The following is a 19,039-nucleotide window of genomic DNA, read 5'->3' as shown; positions in this document are numbered from 1 at the left end:
CATGTTCAAAACCAGCTCCCACTTGCCAGTTTAGTGATTGAAAGCTGGGACCTGCATAGTCCTGATCTTTCTCATGTGGCTTCTGTAGCAAAAGGAGGTAGACCCTGCTTTCTCAGCCTGGTGAGGAAAGGTGCCGTTTTCTCTCTGTTGTTCTCCTGAGGTTTCATTGTTTCCTCCAGTTTTCTCCTGTCACCTGGCTGCACAGTGTCTGCCATTGGCAGGGTTTGTAGGACACCAGGTTCTGGTGGCCCCAGCCAAGCCCACCATCTGTGTGCATCTCTGCACACTCAGCATGGCTCCGAGGGAGCGGGGCTAGCTGCATTTAACTACTCATGATACCTTGCTCAGAGGATGGGGAGGGAATTGGTCTTATTTCTTGACTTTTCCTTTGAGAGTACTGTCCTGTGAGGAGCAAAGCAAGGCACGGTGGTTACACTTATCACAAGAGGCAGAGACTCATTTTTCCTCTCGTTAGAAAAGCCCTACAAGCTGGACCAGCTCCCTCCCCCAGCAATTTAATGTGTGCTCCTCCCTTTGCTGCTACCCCCTTCTTTTTCTTTGAGCCCTGTTTGTCTCCACAGTAACCTAGGTGAAGGAGATGCTCCCAGCTTCTAATCTTTCTGCTCAGACCTTTTCTTTCCCCCTTTTCTCTGACTTTTCAGCAGCAGGAAAAGGTTCTGCTGTCTGCAGTACTCTGTTAACCACATACAGACTCCACTCTGGGGAAGTTTGCATGTGGTGAGACACTGGAAAGTGGATGGGATAAAGGCAGAAACAGGCCAAAAGTCATGAAACTCAACTTCATTCAGCTGGCTACTTTTGCTTGGATACCTCCTCCTGCCAATCTTTGTATGGCAGACTGAAACCTGGGCTTACATGGAGCTGAATGAAAAGGTTTTTCTTTATCAACAGTAACAGCCCACTGGAATGGTCATTGTGGTCTTTCACTGAGGTAAATTGCCTGGCTCCATGCATAAAATACATGTAACAGTAACCTGCTACAGAGGCATGTGGAAAGGTTTTTAAGTGTTATCTCCTATTATTTTGCAAAGCAACAGAGGTTGGAAATGCAGCTGAATGCTGAACGAGAAACTTTAATGCAGTAAAACTTTATTGAGGGTGTGATATCCCGACATGTGCTATCACGGGTAATAAAAACAGCAAAAACAGTCAGGTGTTTGCATCATTTAACTGCAGAGGAATTTTCATTGCTCTAATTCAAAGCTAATTTCTGCAACTGCTACCAGTTCTCATTTAGCCTGTGCTGGGGAGGGGCAATCAGATACCACTGTGAGCCTGCTCCTTTTTAGCATTTCAAAGGCTGTTACAGTTCTTTTATCTGGATTGGAATTCTGTACCGAAAGGGCAAAATCCCAGATATTTCACTTCTGTTTGTCTATTAGCAATGTGTCACTATTCTGGGAAATGTCATCATGGAAAACAGCTCTTTGTTGAGTTTTATGACTGCTGCCTCTTGACTCATGCTTTGTTTCAGCTGCCCATCCTTCAAAATCCAGGTATAGGAAAGGAGCTGAGTTGGGTTCTCACTGTCAGTGTGAGTGTGGACATGCCTGCAGGCAGGCTGAGAGGCTGCAGGGATCTGCCACAACTCATTTTGCATCCTGGGTTCTCCCATCCATCTTCTCCCTTGAGGTGCAGTGTGTCCCTGGGAAGCAGAGTGTCCTGCTGGCACATGACCTGCAGAGGAGGTGGGAAGAGGCTGCCACTCAAACCTGCCACCAACTTTTATCCTAGACCAAAAGTCACTCTGGAGAGTGTAATTGCTTGGCATGTCTGCACAGGGTGTGCTAAAGGAGCTGGGACAGAGGTTTGCCTGGTTGTAAGACATATTTGATTGGGAATATTGGGATAGCTTCAGTCATATGCCATTCTACATTTGTTTAGATATACCCAGGCATATTCAAGCAATGTGGGGTGGGAGGGCAGGTACTGTGGATGGCAGTGGGGTAAGAACCTGGGTCTGGGCAGCTCCTCAGAGGAGCTGCAGCTCAGGATGGCAGGGTAAGAATGGGTGGGGGGATCAGGCCTGCTGCTGTTAGCACTGCTTACACCTGAAACCAGCCCCAAAACTGGGAGCTAAACCTCTGCATCTACACATTCCCCAGCAAAGCCCAGCACCCAGACTTGTAGGTGGAAGCAGCACCTTTCACACCTGAAAGCAGGAAGCACTTTGCATTTTTTCTGGTTGCCTGTTGGAGAAAGACACCCCTTGTTTCCTCTAGGAGACTGTTTTTATGCAGGTCCTGCATGCAATGTGCCAAGCTGGAAGCATAAAGAAGCAAAAGTGAACAATGAAGGTAAGATGCCACTGCAGACTAAGGGGCTTGACTTTTCACTTCTTGAGTTTGATGGCTGGCTATTTTTAAGGTGAATGACAGCACTCCTTCCAAAAGGAGGGACAGAGCTAAGGGAAAATGAGCCTTTCCTCTGGCAAGAGGTTTTCATTTCCTTGGCTTCCTAAGAGAAACGCCTGGTGTGGAGAGTGTTTGGGGAAACTCAGGCGAGGTTGAAGGGATTCAGGCAGGTGAACATGACTGTTCCTGGTTTAGGGGAGACCACCTTAACTTCACCCCAGGCTCAGGAAGGTGACTGGACCTTGGTACAACCCAGAGACAGAGGATCCTGCTGGTAATTTGTGGTTCAACAACCCACAAACTACAGTGAGGCCAGCCTAGCCCTGCCTCCTCTGTCACTCCTCGTTTGTCAAGTTTAGCAATTGCAAAGTCATCAACTGCTATTTTATCCAAATTTCCCATCCTTCAGCCTTTTAGTTTAGCCCAGTAATGCTCTCTGTTTCAATGCCACATGTCTTGTGTTGGTGTGGGGGGAGATGGAGCAGCTTTGCTTACTAAGGATTCCCAGCAGCATTAAATTGATCTCTCCCAGCTTTTGGGGTGTGGGCTGAAAACACTGATTTTTATAGCAACTTGTCAAAAAAACTCCCCAAACCCAACACTAAAAGCCCAAAGTGGTCTAAGAACAAAGAAAGCCATAAAACATGTCATGTCACAATTAAACAGGAAAGAAACAGGGCTAAAAATAAGATCTGTAAATTGCCTTGCCAAGGATGCTCTAGCTGCTGACAAAGGCTCTTTAAATACACCAAAGCCACAAAGGCAGCTAGGAAATCAGTGGGAATGCTGACTACAAGGGTAGAGAAGGGGCAGATGGGGGATGCTGATGTAGCAGAGAAAGTCAGTGATAACTTTGTGCTGCTTTCACAGCTGAAGCTGTTGGGGAGTTCCCCATGTCTGCCAGTCTGCAGTGGTTCAGCTGGAAGAGCTGGAGCAATTGGAAGGAGAAGGGCAACACAGAGTAAAGAGGTAACAGGAGCAAAGGCAAAGCAAGTGAAGTCACTTTCACTGAGGTAAGAGGAGGGATGAGGTCAAACAGAAAAAGTGGTTGTTAAAGTGACAGGGACCCTGGGGACCCACAGGAGCAGCACATCCCAGTGGTGCAGGGGTGGGGGCTGTGGTACCCAGCTGCATCCCAGGCACACCCTGCAGACTCACTGAGATGCAGAGACATCATTAATGGGTTTCCAAAGCCTCTGATTCAGAGTGGCAGCCAAGCACCCACCAGCATCTGGGGGTACACAATGCTAGAGAAGGTCAGTGTAAAGCAGACAGAAAAAACCTACAGCCACAGTTGGGGAACTTGCTGTCACAGGATGCTGTGGATGCTGCATCTGCAGATTCAAAAGGAGATTAGGCAAATTCCTTTAGACATGTACCCCATAGCAAAAGGAGGAGAAAGTGGAGGGGCAGTAAAAGAAGCTGGGGCCCCAGGACAGTCTGTCCTGTTGCACTTGTTGGACCAGTCTGGGGCTGGATGGACATCCTGGACCAGAGGGAGATTTTTCACTTCTGAATTCACTGACCTGCTTTATTCAACAGCAGCATGGGCTGAAAAGTGATGCCTGTGGCGTGTGAACAAAGTGGATTTTATATACCCTAATTATGCCCAGGCTGTTCATGAAAGAGAGGCTGGGTAAGGTGCTGTTCATGGGGCTCTGCTGTTTGTGTAAAAACAGCCTCATGAAAGAAACAAAGGGAAAATTTCACAGGTAGATAACTGAAGAAATGCAAAATGCTTCTTGCTTTTGAGTCTGGAAGGTGCTGCCTTTCACACACAGGCTCCAAAGAGCAACCTCTGGAGAGCAAAGTGTATTCCTCTCCAGGAGAAGCAAACTGAGACCAACAGCTCCCACTCTCCCTCTCCTGGTGGAAGTAAAACATTTATAAAGGAGCTATGCCTCACCTGCTTCTCACTGCTCCCAACCCCCTGGACACTGGCAGTGTCCCCCACAGCACCCACTACAGTGGGTGACATCAAGGGGAGCAGGGAGAAAACATCTGCCCAGCTGGTGGCCCAAACATGGCAGATATTTCCCCAGGAGAACTGGGAGACTTGCAGGGTCAGATAAAGGAAAAGGAAAATAGGGTACTGAGGAAAAAAAAAAAGAAAAAAGAAAAAATGTTGCTCAGGACTCCAGAGAGGGCTGTGGAGGGACCCAACAATTTTCTTCCTTTTTTTTTTTTTTTTTTTTTTTTTTTTTGCCTGTTCTGAAACTTTAATACCACTGGTACCACTCTGAGGAAACCCAGCTGGTTTCCCTTTTCCCTTCTTGGTTATTGTTTGGCAGCCAATTTTCGAAGGTGATATTAACATCTTCCCACAGTAACATCCATCACATCTTGGTGGGTGGGAGGGCAAGGAGGGCCCCCAGCCCTCCTGAGAGAGCTCCCCTTGACCCTCACTGGGGCACTGCTGCCTGTTCCATGCTAAAAGACATGAGCCTGGTTAAGATTAGGGAATCTCTGCCTCTCCTTTAGTCATAGATTTCTGGATGCAGCTGGGGAAAGAAAGTCTGCTGCATAAATGAGACTCTGGGGGGGAAAAAAAAAGACTTTTTCTCAAGTTGTTTTTTTTATCCATAGAGATCTTTTATAGTATAAATCAGCCAAAAGTTAAAAGAAGAAAGTTTCATATCTGGAACAGTCAATGAATTCAAGAGGTCATTATAGTGCTAAGGTTCTTAATCCCCTCTCAAACAGAGGAATGTTTAAATTGGTGAGAAACAGGGGTCAAGTCCAGGCAGGTATTTCAGTGCCTAACTTGTACTGACATTAATGGGAATAGGGGTCTCTGGGGAGGAATTGTGGACCTGGGTCTGTATATCATTCCTATAACTGAAACAGGGCTTGTGTTGCACTTGTGTTACAACATGTGCACATTATTATTCTTTTCAAAGCAAGGTCTTTCCTTGTAGGCTCTTTAGCATTTCTCAACTGTTTTGTCCTTCCAAGATTGGTGTGAACAGATTCTGCAGCAAGCTCATGCTGGGCAAAACCCACTTGCCAGAAAAATAAGCAAGAAACCGGAGTCTAGTGATTTATTTCAGATAGTGATTAAATAGCCAGGTGTCAGCTGTGATTTGAAAAAGCTGCACGGGGCATTGTGAGGTCCAAACTGCACAGATCCAGGTGAATTCCTTGGAAACCCTTTTGTACCTCCAGAGTACTGTGCTCATCAAGGTGGTTAAGATTGGAACTTTTAGTCCAGTCAGTGGGAATTTTGTCAGAGATTTGAGTGGAGCCAAGCCTAGCTGGCTCTACCTGCTGCCATTTGAGATTGTATTTAACGATGTTTCCCCTACATGCAGGCTTACAAAGAAATCTCTTTGGGCTCTCCATTTATAGGAAACCCCCTGCCAGATGCATCCAGCATTTTCTCCTGGCTTTTGCGGCTCTCCCGGAGTGCTAACCAAAGTGGGGCCAGTTTATGTGAGGCAAGGTGTGCAGGAAGGCAGGATGTTTTTCAACTCCAAACCTTCCTCCCTCTCGTTCCTCTCTGCCACCGACCCCTGGCCACAAGATGGGGCTGGCTCTTTGCAGTTGCAGGATGAGGCACACCAGAGGCAAAACCTTTTAATGAGCAGGCTTTCCTTGGGGCTAACCATTAATAGATACACAGACAGGTTTCCATGGAGCTGCTAATTTTTAACCCTCTCCTGTGTCCCAGCCTTGCACATTCCAACACCCGTCCCTCTGACGGTGCATTACTTAACGCTGGGGATTGGGGCATGTTTTTTGGGATGGCTCATGGCTGGAGATATCCATCACCCTTTTCAGTTCAGCACATCAGTGAGCCCCTCCTGTAGACAGGCTCTCAGGCAGCCAAGTGCCTCCCAGCCTGCTCCAGGGGCTGTAGGCACACCAAAACTTAGCCAGGTTTGGTCTGGCTTCGCCATCCCTGTCTCAACTTTATGCACCATAGAGGCATGAGGAAAGTCTCCTTCTTGTACCTCCCTCACTTTCCAGCCCAGCAGCTTCAGGCATGGACTAGCTCAGAGATTTATTCTGAGCTCTGCCTTTTTTCATCTATTAGAGGGTCAAAACTTGGCAAAGCCACTTTAGGTGCTGTTCTCTGCTTCCCAGAAGTGTTGCAATACTGCTCTTCAGCAGGTCAGGAGTTGTTTGGGAGTAGTGTTGCTCTTGAGTATCTGAGAACAGAGGTTGGTCCTTAGATGGTAAAAATATCTATTTTTAGAGCAGGCAGCAGCAATGCGTGCTGCATCTTTAGCCAGAGAATAGAAATAGGATTAAATTTATTATTGTAATTTTTGGCATGTGGTAGTTGCCTATTACTAACAAGTATTTTGTGAGAATTGTATTTTTTTACGGCTTCCTTGGAAAAAGAAGGAGACAAACTTTTTCCATGGAAGTGAAAGCCCCAGCAGCCTGGTCTGTGGGCTCACTTGTGGGAGGAGGCAGCGTGGGGATGGCAAAGCTGCACGGTGCCCACAGCCTGTGTCTCTGCTCCCCTATTTCCCATCATGGCACAGCCAGGAGGATCCAGCAAACAGCATGGTGAGGACTTGGAAAGGAAAATGAAATGTTTTCCTAATACAAGAGCTGTTTGTAACACGGTGGAGATTTCCAAGGTTCAGGTGAGTTTGCCTTTTATTTCACATCCCTGATTCTACACCCCAGTTTGACCCTAGCTCTCCTGAAACTCCTTTTTATTGAAACCATAAATCAGTCCACTTTATTCACCATCTGAATACCAGTTTGGCCATCCTTTGTTGCATGGAGAGCTGCTTGGACCAAAGGACTGAGGGATGTTCAGGACCTGCACCAGCAGTGCCCGAAACCAGGCTGCACCTGGATTCCCCACCCAGCCATTTGACTTCTGGAAACAGGCAGTCTTAGATGTCTTAGCTGGACTTTCTTGCACACTGGAAAGCTGTGCCTGGGATCCTGAACTTACTGCAAATGTGGTGGTTGAATGAGTTCTACCCAATAATGTGGCTGTAATGAGTTACATCCAGACAGATGATGTTTCTTCCAGCTGGAGGTGCTAGGAAGTAGCAAACCTAGACTTATGCCACACAGTCTAGAAATGGGAGAAAGTCAGAGATGTCCCAGGATTTTGCTGCTGGAGAGTGGTTATATTTTGTGAAACACTAAGGCAGAGGTGGAGCTTTGCCCTGAAACAGGCTGTGGCTTTGTGCAAGGGCCTGGGAGTGGCTCAGGCTGGTGCAGAGAGAAGGAATCACCACTGAAAATCCAGAGTCTCTTTAGTGTCACGGCAGACATCTAGATGTGACTCAGATGCTTTTATCCACCCTTCCTGCCCCAAGGAAAATAGGACAATGAAAACCTATCTGTAGAACACCTGGAGTATCTTAGATAAAGGATTTTATGTGTTTTAAGTGATCATAAAAGAGACAGAGAATCAACTTATAATTACATCACTTTAAAATCCATGCCCAGGTCAGTTACCCTGGGTTTATGTTCTGCTTTAACCAGAGGTTAAAGTGTAAGTGATAAGAAAGTGAACATAAAGATATAAACATCTTTCCACATAGGGATTTTCCTCTCTCTGTTACAGAAACTGTAACAAAACTGTGCAATAATACTGAAAACCCAGGTCCAAGGGCCTTGGCAAGTATTTATGGCCTGTGGCACATAAGTACTTGAAGGAGCCTGAGGGATCTCATGGACTATGTGATCATCAAGAATGGCATTTTGTAGACAGGAGACATGATGGTCAAGAGGGAAAAGACTGAGGCTGTGGTGGTGGCTGTTCCTGGAGATCAAGGGAGACTTTGTTATAGGTCATCTTTCACAAGGAGACCTATAGGAGACAGAGCCCTTTTTTCAATTCTGTTCCCAAAATCTTGGTGCTGCCTCAAACTAATATTCTACTGAGTCCATAATAATCTAGGTGAGACATGGGCATTAAAGCTTTTTTTCTCAATCCGTTATTCAGAACAAGGGAGTCCCAGGAGGAAGATCAAGGGGTTATCTGGTTTCGTACATGAAGGCAATCTTTTTTTGGGGCATCTACTGCCACCTCATGCTTGACTCCAGAAAAACAACCAGGGCACATTGTCACCTGCAAACAGGAAGGTTTTACACCAACACCTTCTCTGTGGATCTCTGTGGCCTGTGTTTCAGGCCACACATTACCTCTGCTCATGCCTTATTTCTTGGTCAGTGGCCAAGCTCAGGGACACAAGGCTGCCTTCTTTCTCTGGAATTGAGCTGCCCACCTCACGTTCACCATGAATTCCCCCTCTTGGTGTTATAGATGCTTCTTTGGCCATTTGTGCAATTACATCCCTTTTGCTGCTGCATATGGGGCAAGAGCACAGCACCAGCTTCAGAGAAGGGTATTAACACTCTTCTCATTAGGGAGGCCACAGCACTTCCTCCCCTGTGGCTCCTGGGGTCTTTCCCTGTACACACCACACAGAGGTCTGTTGGTCACTGGTGCTATTCTGGGATAGGATAAACCACCTGTGACTCTGTGGGACCTTCAAAGGATTTGGCTTGAAAAACATGATGACTGATAGCAGATGCTGAGCATAAATAACACCTTACTGCTCAAAAAGTGCATAGCAGCAGCTCCTCTGCTCTTGGGGGTTTCTCCTGGGAGCTGTGGGACCAGGACAGCCTGGGCACAACAAGCACCAGGTGCTTGTGCCAGTGCCACAGGCACTACAGAAGAGTGAGCTCGGCCTCAGCTGAGCCCAGCTAAATATAACCAGTGACTGGGGAGCTCCTACGCCTCGCCTGGCTCTGCTCCTGCTGCAGTGCATTCCTTCTGAAAGTACTGTTCGCCTCCTCGAGCCCTCTTCTCTGCTCCTTGAGATGCCACAGTTCAGCCTCAGAAGGTGGTTTCCTTTCCTTTCCTTTCCTTTCCTTTCCTTTCCTTTCCTTTCCTTTCCTTTCCTTTCCTTTCCTTTCCTTTCCTTTCCTTTCCTTTCCTTTCCTTTCCTTTCCTTTCCTTTCCTTTCCTTTCCTTTCCTTTCCTTTCCTTTCCTTTCCTTTCCTTTCCTTTCCTTTCCTTTCCTTCCCTCCACGTAGTTTCTTTACCCCATGGCCCTGCTTTTCCTCTTCCCCCCTCCCTCATCTGCCACTTGCCCCTGGGCATCTGCTCCTTCACCCGGGGCAGCATAGCAGGACACAGGGATGAGAGATGCGCGTCTCTGCTCCTACAGCCCGGAATAGTTTAAAGCTCTCAAACATGAGTCTATCCATGGATAGTTGTAGTTGTGTCTTGGGGTACTCGGGCATGGCCAGAAGATCCAAGAAGGGACTAAGAAGGGACTTCTAGGTCTACACAAGGCCTCTCTGGGCAGTAATGCTCATATTGGGTACTTTATCTCTTGCAAGTGCAGGATCTGCATTTCACTTTTTTTTTTCCCCACAGGAATATTAAAAATATTCCACAGAGGAACAACCTGCTTTGAAGTCCCCACACACCACATCTTGCACATCCAGGTCAGTTCCAACATGGCCAATATTAATTTTATTATTAATAAAGGGTGACAGCATGCACCTTATGTTTTTGGGATAACAGGGAGAGCTGATGCTGTCCCTTTCCCCAAGCACAGCCAACAGCTTGAGGACAGTTTGTAGGCTACTGCCTGTCCCACATACCACACTCCTACCATGGCAGGGGTTTTGATGAGGCATTTGGTGATATTTTTGCACTGGTTGTGAGCAGTAGGGTTGTGATGCTCCCACAGCCACACCAGGACTTGTTTTGATTTAGCAGCCCTGGTGCAGTTAAAATGTTACAACTTTTGTAGGCGTGTATTTCCTAAAACAACAAATAGTCACTTTAAACCCAAACCTGGTTTCTTCCGGGGGTGTGAAGAGGTTGAAGAAATCAGCAAGGTTTGTGAAAGCAGAGCTGGGAATCAATGCAAGTGAGGGAGAACTTTGGCAGGTGGCATTAGTTAATCACTTGTGTCTGAGAACAGCAACACACCATGTGTTTTAAGCAAAATGTGATGGTGAGATCTGGCAGACATGAGGGTGTCCTGAAGGTCTGCGAGTCATGGGTAAGTTACCTGTTACTACAAACTGCTTTTAAAACCAACGATCACCTCTAGGGATGATTTATGATTTATTTTAAAAGCAGAAGAATACAGAAAGCTCTCCAGCAACCCGAGCACGACCACAAACCCGACGCTTCCTTTCGATGTGAAGCGTGGATGTCCCGGGCGGTGGGGGCGCGGACCGTGCCCAAAAGCCGCCAGACCGTGAGCCCCGGCTCAAAGAGCCCTGCGGCAAGCGGACACAGCCTGTTTGCACGGAGAAAACCCCTCAAGCGGGAAAAACCCCACGTAAGGGCGGGCACTGACCCGCGGGCAAGGAGTGCGAGCCCGGCTGCGGGCGGAGGGGCGGGCGCGCATTCCTCCTGTGCCTGCGGCTCCATCTGTGTCCGTCTGTCCGCGCGCGTCTGGCTGTGCCTGTCCGTGCGGGCACGTGTGCATCCGCAGGGGCAGCCTGTCCCTGTCCGTGTCCCTGTCCGTGTCCGTGTCGGTGTCCGTGGGCCCGGCCGTGCCCGCTCGGGACGGGGCTACGCCTCCCTGCGCGGGGCGGGGAGGCGGCAGCGCACCCTCGGCAGCGGGACAGACACACGCACAGACCAGACCCACGGACACACGGCGAGGCGCAGGGCCAGAGGCACCGGCGCAGCGCCCCGGCCCGTCCCGCCGCCCCCGGGCAGCTCCGCGGCGCCGCCCCCGCCTCCTCCTCCCGCCGCCGCCGCCGCGGCCGCACAAAAGGCGGCGGGGAGGGCCCGGCCGGGAAGGGCAGCCCGGCCGCCCCGGCCGCCGCACCATGCCCCGCCGAGGGGGGCTGCCGGCCCCCGCCGCCGCCCGCCGGCCGCCCCCGCTCCTCCTCCTCCGCCTCCTCCTCCTGGCCGCCCCGCTGCAGCCCGGCAGAGGTAAGGGCCGCTCCGCTGCCGCCGCCCCGGGCCCGGCGGACGCCGCTCCGGAAGGCGGCTGGTCCCCCAGACCCGCCTCGGGGCTCTCTGTTACCGTCTGTGCTCTCCCCTCGCCCCCTTCCCCTCGCCTCCCCCGCAGCCGCTTTGCGGTGCGCCCGCAGCCGGCGGGACGCGGCTCCCCGCTGTCCCCGCTGTCCCCGCTGTCCCCGCTGTCCCCGTGCCCGGGCTGGCCACTGCCGGGGCTCCCCCGCATCGCCCCCGGCCCCCTCCCGCCGTGCCCTTGCTTGCGGGGGGCACGGACCGCATCCTCGGGGTGCTGCACCTTCGCCTTAAAAAGCTCAGAACTGCTGTTTATACCCCTCGCTCTATATATATTCCTAATGGAAGCGGCTTCTGCTCAGGGTGCGCGCTTCCCCGGGATGTTTGCCTGAGCCTGTTCATCGGTGGGATGAGCAGCAGCAGCAGCAAGGCGCACGCAGGCTGTGCCCTGCCGGTGTCCACGCTGTCACCTTGTGTCGTTCCTCGCCTGCACCTTGAACCGTGGCGCCCAGAGAGGTCCTTGTCCCTCGTGGGGATGCTCTCGGTTTGCACGCACACGCGTGGACTGCAGTGCAGTTAGGGACTCGGCTCTAGCAGTACTGGAAATAGGGTTTTCCTCCTCTCTGAGCACTTCGGGAAACTTTTTTATAAGAAGGGAGCCCACAAAATGCCTAAGTCCACCATTCCAGTACTTACCCTAAGTACTTGATATTTTAATGAGTAATCTTAAGAAGAGGCTCGTCTTGCTGAGTGCTGTGGCACATAATTGCAAAAGCTCAGGAGAAATTTTCTTAATTTTTTTTTTTTGTGTGTGTGCCTGGTTCATGAAGTTGATGGTTCAGTATTGCAGCAGACCATCTCGGGTATCTCAGAATGCCTTATTGCAAGCACAGATAAAATGCTCCTTTTTCATGCCTAGCTGTATAAAGTGCATCACTTCTTTTTTTTTTTTTCTCTGTCTTCTCTAAGCAAGCCAGTACATTCACCTCCGTTTGAGGAGCTGCCCAAACTAGGATTTCTTGCAGAACAGGTTTAAAATGAGGTCTGATTGCCTGGAGCATCTTTATGAGTAAATTTGATGAGTACCTTTCATCAGAGTTTCCTATCTTGCTCTGCATCTGTAGTTTGATGGATTAAAATCTCCTCTGTCTACAGTGGAATACACTGTGATCTTCTGCTTTTTTGGGCTCTCCTGCAGCTCAGTCCAGGGGAAGGATGTAATTTGGAGATGTTCTTTGTGCTTGCTGGATGCTATTGTGCAAAATAAATAGAGTGCAGTGCTTAGGACTCAGTAGCATCAGTATGAAGGACTGTATGTGGGCTGTGCAGCTCAGCAATCCAGGGAGTGGATTATTTACCTCCAGAGTAATCCCAGCTAAACCCTGGATGGAATTTTCCCCATTATAAGAAGTTCAGTTGATTTTTCAGGAGTGGTTTCATTGAATGTATCGCAGTCCAAAGAGCAGACTGAGTTCCTCCCAGTCTCAGTGGGTGACTTGCCCCAGCATCTGCAAGGATCTGGACTGGCCATGAGCATCATCAAGTCCTTCCTCTGCTGGATTTGGGAAAGACTGCCCTGAACCAAGCACAGCAAAGACTTGCATCTGGAAAATCCTGCGTGTTTCTACTCCAAAAGCTCAGGTTTCAGTCTAAAATTGGAGGGCTTCACAAAGCTCTGTTTTCACAACAATGCTGGAAATGGTTTAGCGTTGCTGCACAGTGGAAAGAAAAGCATACTTGGAAACTTCAAAAGCTGCCACCGAGAGGAATGTCACCCCATGGCTGGCCACAGGAGCGTGGGCTGCTTTGGTCATGGCACGCAGTGGAAGGAGGAGACCTTGCTTTCATTCAGCTATTACTGTGACTAAGTAAACTCTCAAAACCCCAGCAGACAGGAATGGAGGTAAATATTTCCATGTGGATGGGCGAGTGAAGCTGTGGGAGAGCCAGGCCTGGGTAGCCAGGGTATGAATGCAAGTATTTGCTACATAAAGCCCATTATTTTTGTTGGGTTACCCTGTGCACAGCTGCCAGAGCAGCAGCTCTCAAGGAGAGGCTTTGGGCCATGTTGTAGGGTTTGCAAATGCAAGTGTTAATTGCTGTCTAAATTTTAACTCAGTTGAACAAGTTACATTTTGCTTTGTACTACTTATTTATGTTCTGAGCTCTTGTAGTGTCCAGGAGCTGGAATATAACTTCTGAATGCAAAAAAGGAATGAAACGCCTGGGGATGTGGCAACAGCCAGAAGGGAAAAAAAAGCCCCACACTCTTAAGAAGGCTCTTGTTTGGTATGAATGAGCCCAAGGAGCCTGTTTGAATGAGAGCCATAGAGAGAGTGCAGGGCTTGGCTCTTGGGGTTAGAGTTAACCACCTTGCGGGCAGCAGAGACCCGTCAGTGCACGGCTCTGGCACGGTCAGGCCTCTGCCATGACTGACAGGATCTGCTTATCCTCTTTTTGTTTTTAGTCCAGGGCATGCCAGGTTTTCCTCCAGCTGTCCAGCTTGATTCACTGTTTCCTGTGCTCACAGCTCAGCCCCTTATGGGAGCGACCCAGGCAGCCACTGCTTTCCATTTCTTGGTGCAATATTCACATGGGATACAGCAAAAATTCTTCTTCAAAAGTTCTCATGCAAGAAAGTTCTTGGGTCAGGAGAAAACTTCATGGGACTCTTCAGCAGCTGTTGGCAACTCTGTGGAATCTGCAGATTACACCCAGCAGCGGCGTGGTGCGCTGGTATCTGCAGATGCAACTGGCTGGAAATGGAGGCCTGACAATGCTTTTATTGACATTTGGGTTGGAAAAAATAGCAGACTGGGAGTTCAAGCCTGAGGCATTTCATTTGGAGTGTGCAGCCTCTGTGCTGAAACCTCAGTTGAAGATTTCTTTAATCATTTATTGACAGTGGAAGTTAATAGCTGCACCCGGCGGACCTCGGCCATCGCTGGTATGGAAGGGCACATTCATCGCCACAGGCATGCTTGAACAAGCTGCTGCATTCAAAGCCCATACCACTGATGTCTACTTTGGCTTGACTTGTGTGGTTCCACTTCATTTTTAAAGCCCAAAGTGCAAATTGTGGATTTTGTAAGTGAAACCTGCTCGGGACCTCTTGTGCTGCCGGACACCAGCAATCCAGGAGCAAAGAGCATCAGCCTGGCTGATGCCCCTGCTGGGATCACAGACAGGGAGAGCCCTCAGTGTCTTCCACTCCTGCTGCCTTGGACATGTCCCAGTGCTAACACACTGCAAGGCTTAACCTGGATGTCCTGTGGAAATGTCTCTTGTAGTAAAATAAAAGTAATGCATTACAACTTGAGTCCACTGTGGGAATCACCTGTGTAGGAAGGGGAGATGAGTATGTTTTAAGAGTGCTTTAATAAGAAAATTATGGGGAGAGGCCCCCTCTTATATTCAGCTAGAAAAAAATGAGAAGATATGCCTAAAGATGTGTCTTTAAAAGTCAGCGTCTTGGGCTTTTGGACAGCCAGCTCCACGTTTCAGAGTGGTCAAACAGTTATTGAGTTCTGCCCACAGCAATGAGAGTCTTTGATTAGGCATATGAGTAGCTGGACTCTGATTAACCAGACATCATTGAAAAAGAGTAAAGAAAAATCACCAGATTCAGTCATTTTTTTAAAGGTTCTCAGCACCCCAAAGCAAGTTTCTGTCCTTTTCATTTACCTTAGGGAAGGAAAAGAAAACAAGACCTTACAGGTGAAGGGAAATTTGCATTTTCTCCTGCCTTTTAGGCTCCTGGGAGATTATTTGCTCTTGTTTGAATTTACAGTGTGCTTAGCATTAAGAGTGTCTCAGAACCCCGCTAAGCACTGTTTTGGAGTGGAATAACCATTCAGCCCTCCCTGTTCTCTCTTGCTGAAGGTCTCAATCTGTGCACCAGTGGAAGCGCCACGTCCTGTGAAGAGTGTCTCCTCATCCATCCCAAGTGTGCCTGGTGCTCCAAGGAGGTAGGTGGGCACACCTCGTTTGACTTTCATGCTTTTTGTGGTGCTGGAAGGGGGCTCTTTCCTCACCTTGCCTGTTCCTGGCTCGTGCCACAAGGGGTGAGTGAGGGCAGAGGATGCTGCATGCCGAGTGTATTTTGGGTGTGTGGGACTCCTCAGCTCTTTGACATCATAGGAAATAAGTCTCTGACCCCACTTTGACCCCCACACACCCTCAACAGAGCAGCACTGTTCCTTCAGTCCTTCTGTCCCTTCAATTACCTTCTTGTTTTCGGTGGATGCTGGGTCCCTGCATGGGCGCTGTGTTGCAGGGAGCCTTGCTCCAGAGCTCTCTCCCCAAAAAGGCCCAAGCCCCTGGCTAGTGTCCTGCTACGTGTCCCTTGTCGTGTGGCCTGGCATGGGCTCTTTGTCTGTAACAAAGATAATTCTCCTTTCTGAATCTATTGTGTCATTTTGGGGTGGGGGGGGGTGACCCATGATTCTGGCATTGGTGCCATGAGTTTCACAGAGTAACTGGGCACTCCAGAGGGAAAATACATCCTTGTGCTGATGCTGAAGCTGCTCACCCATAATTCAACTGCGCCTCCTTGTTTGTGAGCAATTGCAAATACCTCCCCCTGCTCCCTGAGGCTGCTCATGAGTTTAGGACTATATATATAATCCAATATATGTCTTATCAACCAGACTTACAATTTCTAGAGTACAAGGTGTGTGAAATCCCTAATAATGTTTGATGTGTAGAAAGCAATTGTCTGCTTAGTGCCTGTCCTAGGTGTTCAGGAGAGAAGTATGGATGCTTTCAGATGCATGGAAAAATCTTAAAAGACAGGCTGGCACAGCTGCTGTGTCAGGAACCAGTTTTGGGATGGGAGAACCCCAGAGCAGTGGATGTTCTTGAACCTCTCGATGAGCATGGCCCGTGGTGATGCTCTTCTGTTCCCTGCTGACCCTTATTCCTCTAGTGTGGCCATCCCTGTCCCCTTCTGAGCACTCACTTCACCTTCCAGCTGCAGCTGGTGTTGCTGAGCTGAGGATGCAGGCTCTGTCCCCTCTGCTGTTCCCCTCCCTCCTCCTGCCAGGCCTGCCTGGGGCAGCTGCCAGCTCCAGGGCAGAGGATGGGCTTGGGGATGGAGATGGATGTGGGGTGAAGGTTTGGCTGGGTCCTGGGGGGTGCCCCAGCCACTGGCTCTCCAGGTGTGTTTCACTGGGTGTTTCACTGGTAAGCACAGCTGCAGCTCTCCAGGGAAAGCCCTGTAATGCTACAAACACCCTGTATTGCTGCCTGACAGGGTCACAGCTTTCCTGGGTTGTTTTTTCTGGCCAGGCAATTGGTGCGCAGAAGGGAAAGGGTAAAGCAATAGATCTTGCTTCTGAGACATCTTGTAAACAGCTGTAAGAGCTCCTCTTCCAGCCAGCTAATCTGTGGTGGTGAGATTGGATCCAGGAACGCTGGCTATTAAGCTAAGGGTACCCAATAGCTTGTGCTTTTTTTGTTTTTGGTTGTTTTTTTTTTTTTTTTCTCCTTACTTGGCATCAAAAGACAACTTTCTGCAGAATGCTGCTAGTGGAAATGTTTATCTGGTGGTCACTGTGACCACTAATTGTACTAATGGGACTGGCAGCCTGACTCTTATCATGCAAACAGGGTAGTTACTGAAAAAAAAAAAAGAAAATTCCTGACTGGAATGGAGGGGCCAAGGAGGAAGATGGGTGTTTACAGGGAAGTCCTGTAATACTTCCTGACCTTTAGCCTGCAGAAGCTATTTAAAAATATACAGTTCAAGGTGTTTTGTGCCAAGGGCTATGTGTTCAAAAGCTGCTGTTCCCATTACATGCTACATGCTTCAACTTAGCAAGTTCTTATCCTAATTCTGTATTTTTTGTATTTTTTTTTAGAATGTACTGTTTGAAACTAATTATTTCTCTTTAGCTGAGATCATCAGGTGAGGTAATGGGATTTACAAGATACCTGGAGTTTTTCAACTTCAGAAAGTTTTAAAGGAATATTATAAACTCTATAATATCCGCCTTCGTTTCGTAGTCATTTCACCACCTTATTCCCCTTCCCTCTGCTGCAGCCTAGTCAGGTTTATTAACTTTATTGGATAGCTCTTAATGTGTTTTCCTTAGGTTTTTCCAATGGCTGCAGTTTGCTATCTATGTTTCCTGGTTGCATGTATGCCAATCAAATTTTATAGCTCTGCTGCTCTTTAAATATCAGGGGTAGGATATTGGAGTGTATTCCACAGATTGCAGTTGTGAACCTCAGTCAGCTGGTTTGTGTGTATTTTGTTCTCCCTTTGCATTTACTTTACAGGTTTGTGAGCAAATTGGGCCAGCTTTTATCGACTTTGCAGGCAAAAATTAATAATTTTCTCCCTGGAAGCTGCTCACTGGCCTGTGGGGTTGCTGTATCTCTGTGGCAGCCTGGTTTCCATGTGTGGGACCAGAGGGTGCTTGTGGAATTTTTTGCAGTGGCACCTGGTTGCCCAGGCTGAGCAGGGCTTGTTGGGTTTGCTGGGGAGAACAGGGAGCTCAGGAAGTGGCTGCAGTGCTGTCCCCTGAGCTGCCAGGGCAGGCGTGATAGACAGCTGGGGGTTGTGGTTGTGATAAACCTTCCTGGGGTGATTGCAGGGGGTGAAGCTCTTCAAAAGAGCATTTGGGAGTACCAGTGTGGGGGGGAAATGTCAGCATTACGTTTTCTTTTCTGCTGCTTTGGGGAGCAGTGTACCAGTGTGCAGAGGCTCCTCTTGTTTGATAGATGTGTTTGCTGGGTGGATGAACTGTGTTCATCTGTCCATTACCTATGTGGGTGCATTTATGTGTGTATGTGGAAACCAGAGATACACTTATTAATTAAACTGAAATGTCCTTTTTGAGTAAGTGAAGTGAAATTTCCCCGGTGGCACCTTCTGTTTTCCAGCAGGTGCTTTTACCCCATCCTCTTCTATCTCAGAAAAGTATACCTAAAGAATGAAGAAAGAAAATCAAGGATCTCCCTAAGGGGAGCATGTCAAGTTTTTGTTTTGGTGTTTTTTGTTTTTTTTTAATGGAGAAAGCAGGCATGTTTCAGACAGAATTAATGCATAACTGGATTGATTAAAGCAAAAAATGATTGAGACCTTCAGCAAAACAGAAGAGGATGGGCTGAATGGTACGGACATGCGTAGTCAGGAATTAGATATTAGATACAGTGAGTGCTATTCTCCATTTTTATAGCATGAAGCAAGCAATTTGTCTTAAAACTGTCAAACTGATGAGCATGTAATCGTCACACTGTTGTCTCCATTCATCCTTTCTGCTTGTGTGCATTTGCCTTTGTGAGCTTGTTAGCACCGACCAGGGGGCTGGAGCAGCCAGAGTGACTGACAGGGCTGGGATCTTCCAGAGTGCTCCTCTGTGGCACAAAGCAAAGTTTGGGGTGGTTCCCCCTTGTGAGGGGCATCTGCTGCACTTCTTGCCCAAGCAGGCAGACGACTGGCAGATGTGTGGGCACACTGAATTGTTTCAGTGACCCCAGGGTGTTCTCTGCTTGGGGAAAATTGGGGTTTGAAGCAGCGTGCTGTGCCTGAGCTGCTGTGGGGCTGCCTTTTGCTGTGGTTTATCATGAGCTGTCTGGACCTGTGCAATGCCCTTTATTCCCCAGGTCTGCTCATCCTTTTTCCCCTCTACTGAACCCCAATGAGCCTTGATTTTCTCTGTCACGGAAAACTTTGCCCTAGAGTTGGATGGTACTTGATAGCCCCAGTTTTGGCTTTGGGTTT

At 48.6% G+C, this 19,039-nt stretch overlaps 1 protein-coding gene and 1 long non-coding RNA gene across 3 annotated transcripts in view; both read left to right on the top strand.

Annotated features, from left to right (window-relative positions):
- Window positions 1-2,178: 2,178 nt before the first annotated feature.
- Window positions 2,179-6,952, top strand: LOC135309462 (uncharacterized). The gene is made up of 3 exons (XR_010369727.1): window positions 2,179-2,318; window positions 3,246-3,388; window positions 6,869-6,952. It is a non-coding gene; the product is annotated as an uncharacterized LOC135309462 (long non-coding RNA).
- Window positions 6,953-10,360: 3,408 nt separating this feature from the next.
- ITGB5 (integrin subunit beta 5) overlaps window positions 10,361-19,039 on the top strand; it is a 57,562-nt gene continuing 48,883 nt past the window's right edge. Inside the window, exons 1-2 of one of the 2 annotated variants that reach the window (XM_064435053.1) lie at window positions 10,361-10,381; window positions 15,193-15,278. In XM_064435053.1, coding sequence (XP_064291123.1) covers window positions 10,378-10,381; window positions 15,193-15,278 — 90 coding nt within the window. In that variant the 5' untranslated portion in view covers window positions 10,361-10,377. Of the gene's footprint in view, window positions 10,382-11,003; window positions 11,272-15,192; window positions 15,279-19,039 lie in introns of those variants that run through there. The other variant, XM_064435052.1, reaches the window with a different exon arrangement.

The sequence above is a fragment of the Passer domesticus genome, chromosome 10 (genome assembly GCF_036417665.1).
Source record: "Passer domesticus isolate bPasDom1 chromosome 10, bPasDom1.hap1, whole genome shotgun sequence".
NCBI lineage: Eukaryota > Metazoa > Chordata > Aves > Passeriformes > Passeridae > Passer > Passer domesticus.
Note: the sequence above shows the minus strand (reverse complement) of the source record. Positions and strands in the feature narration are given on the sequence as shown.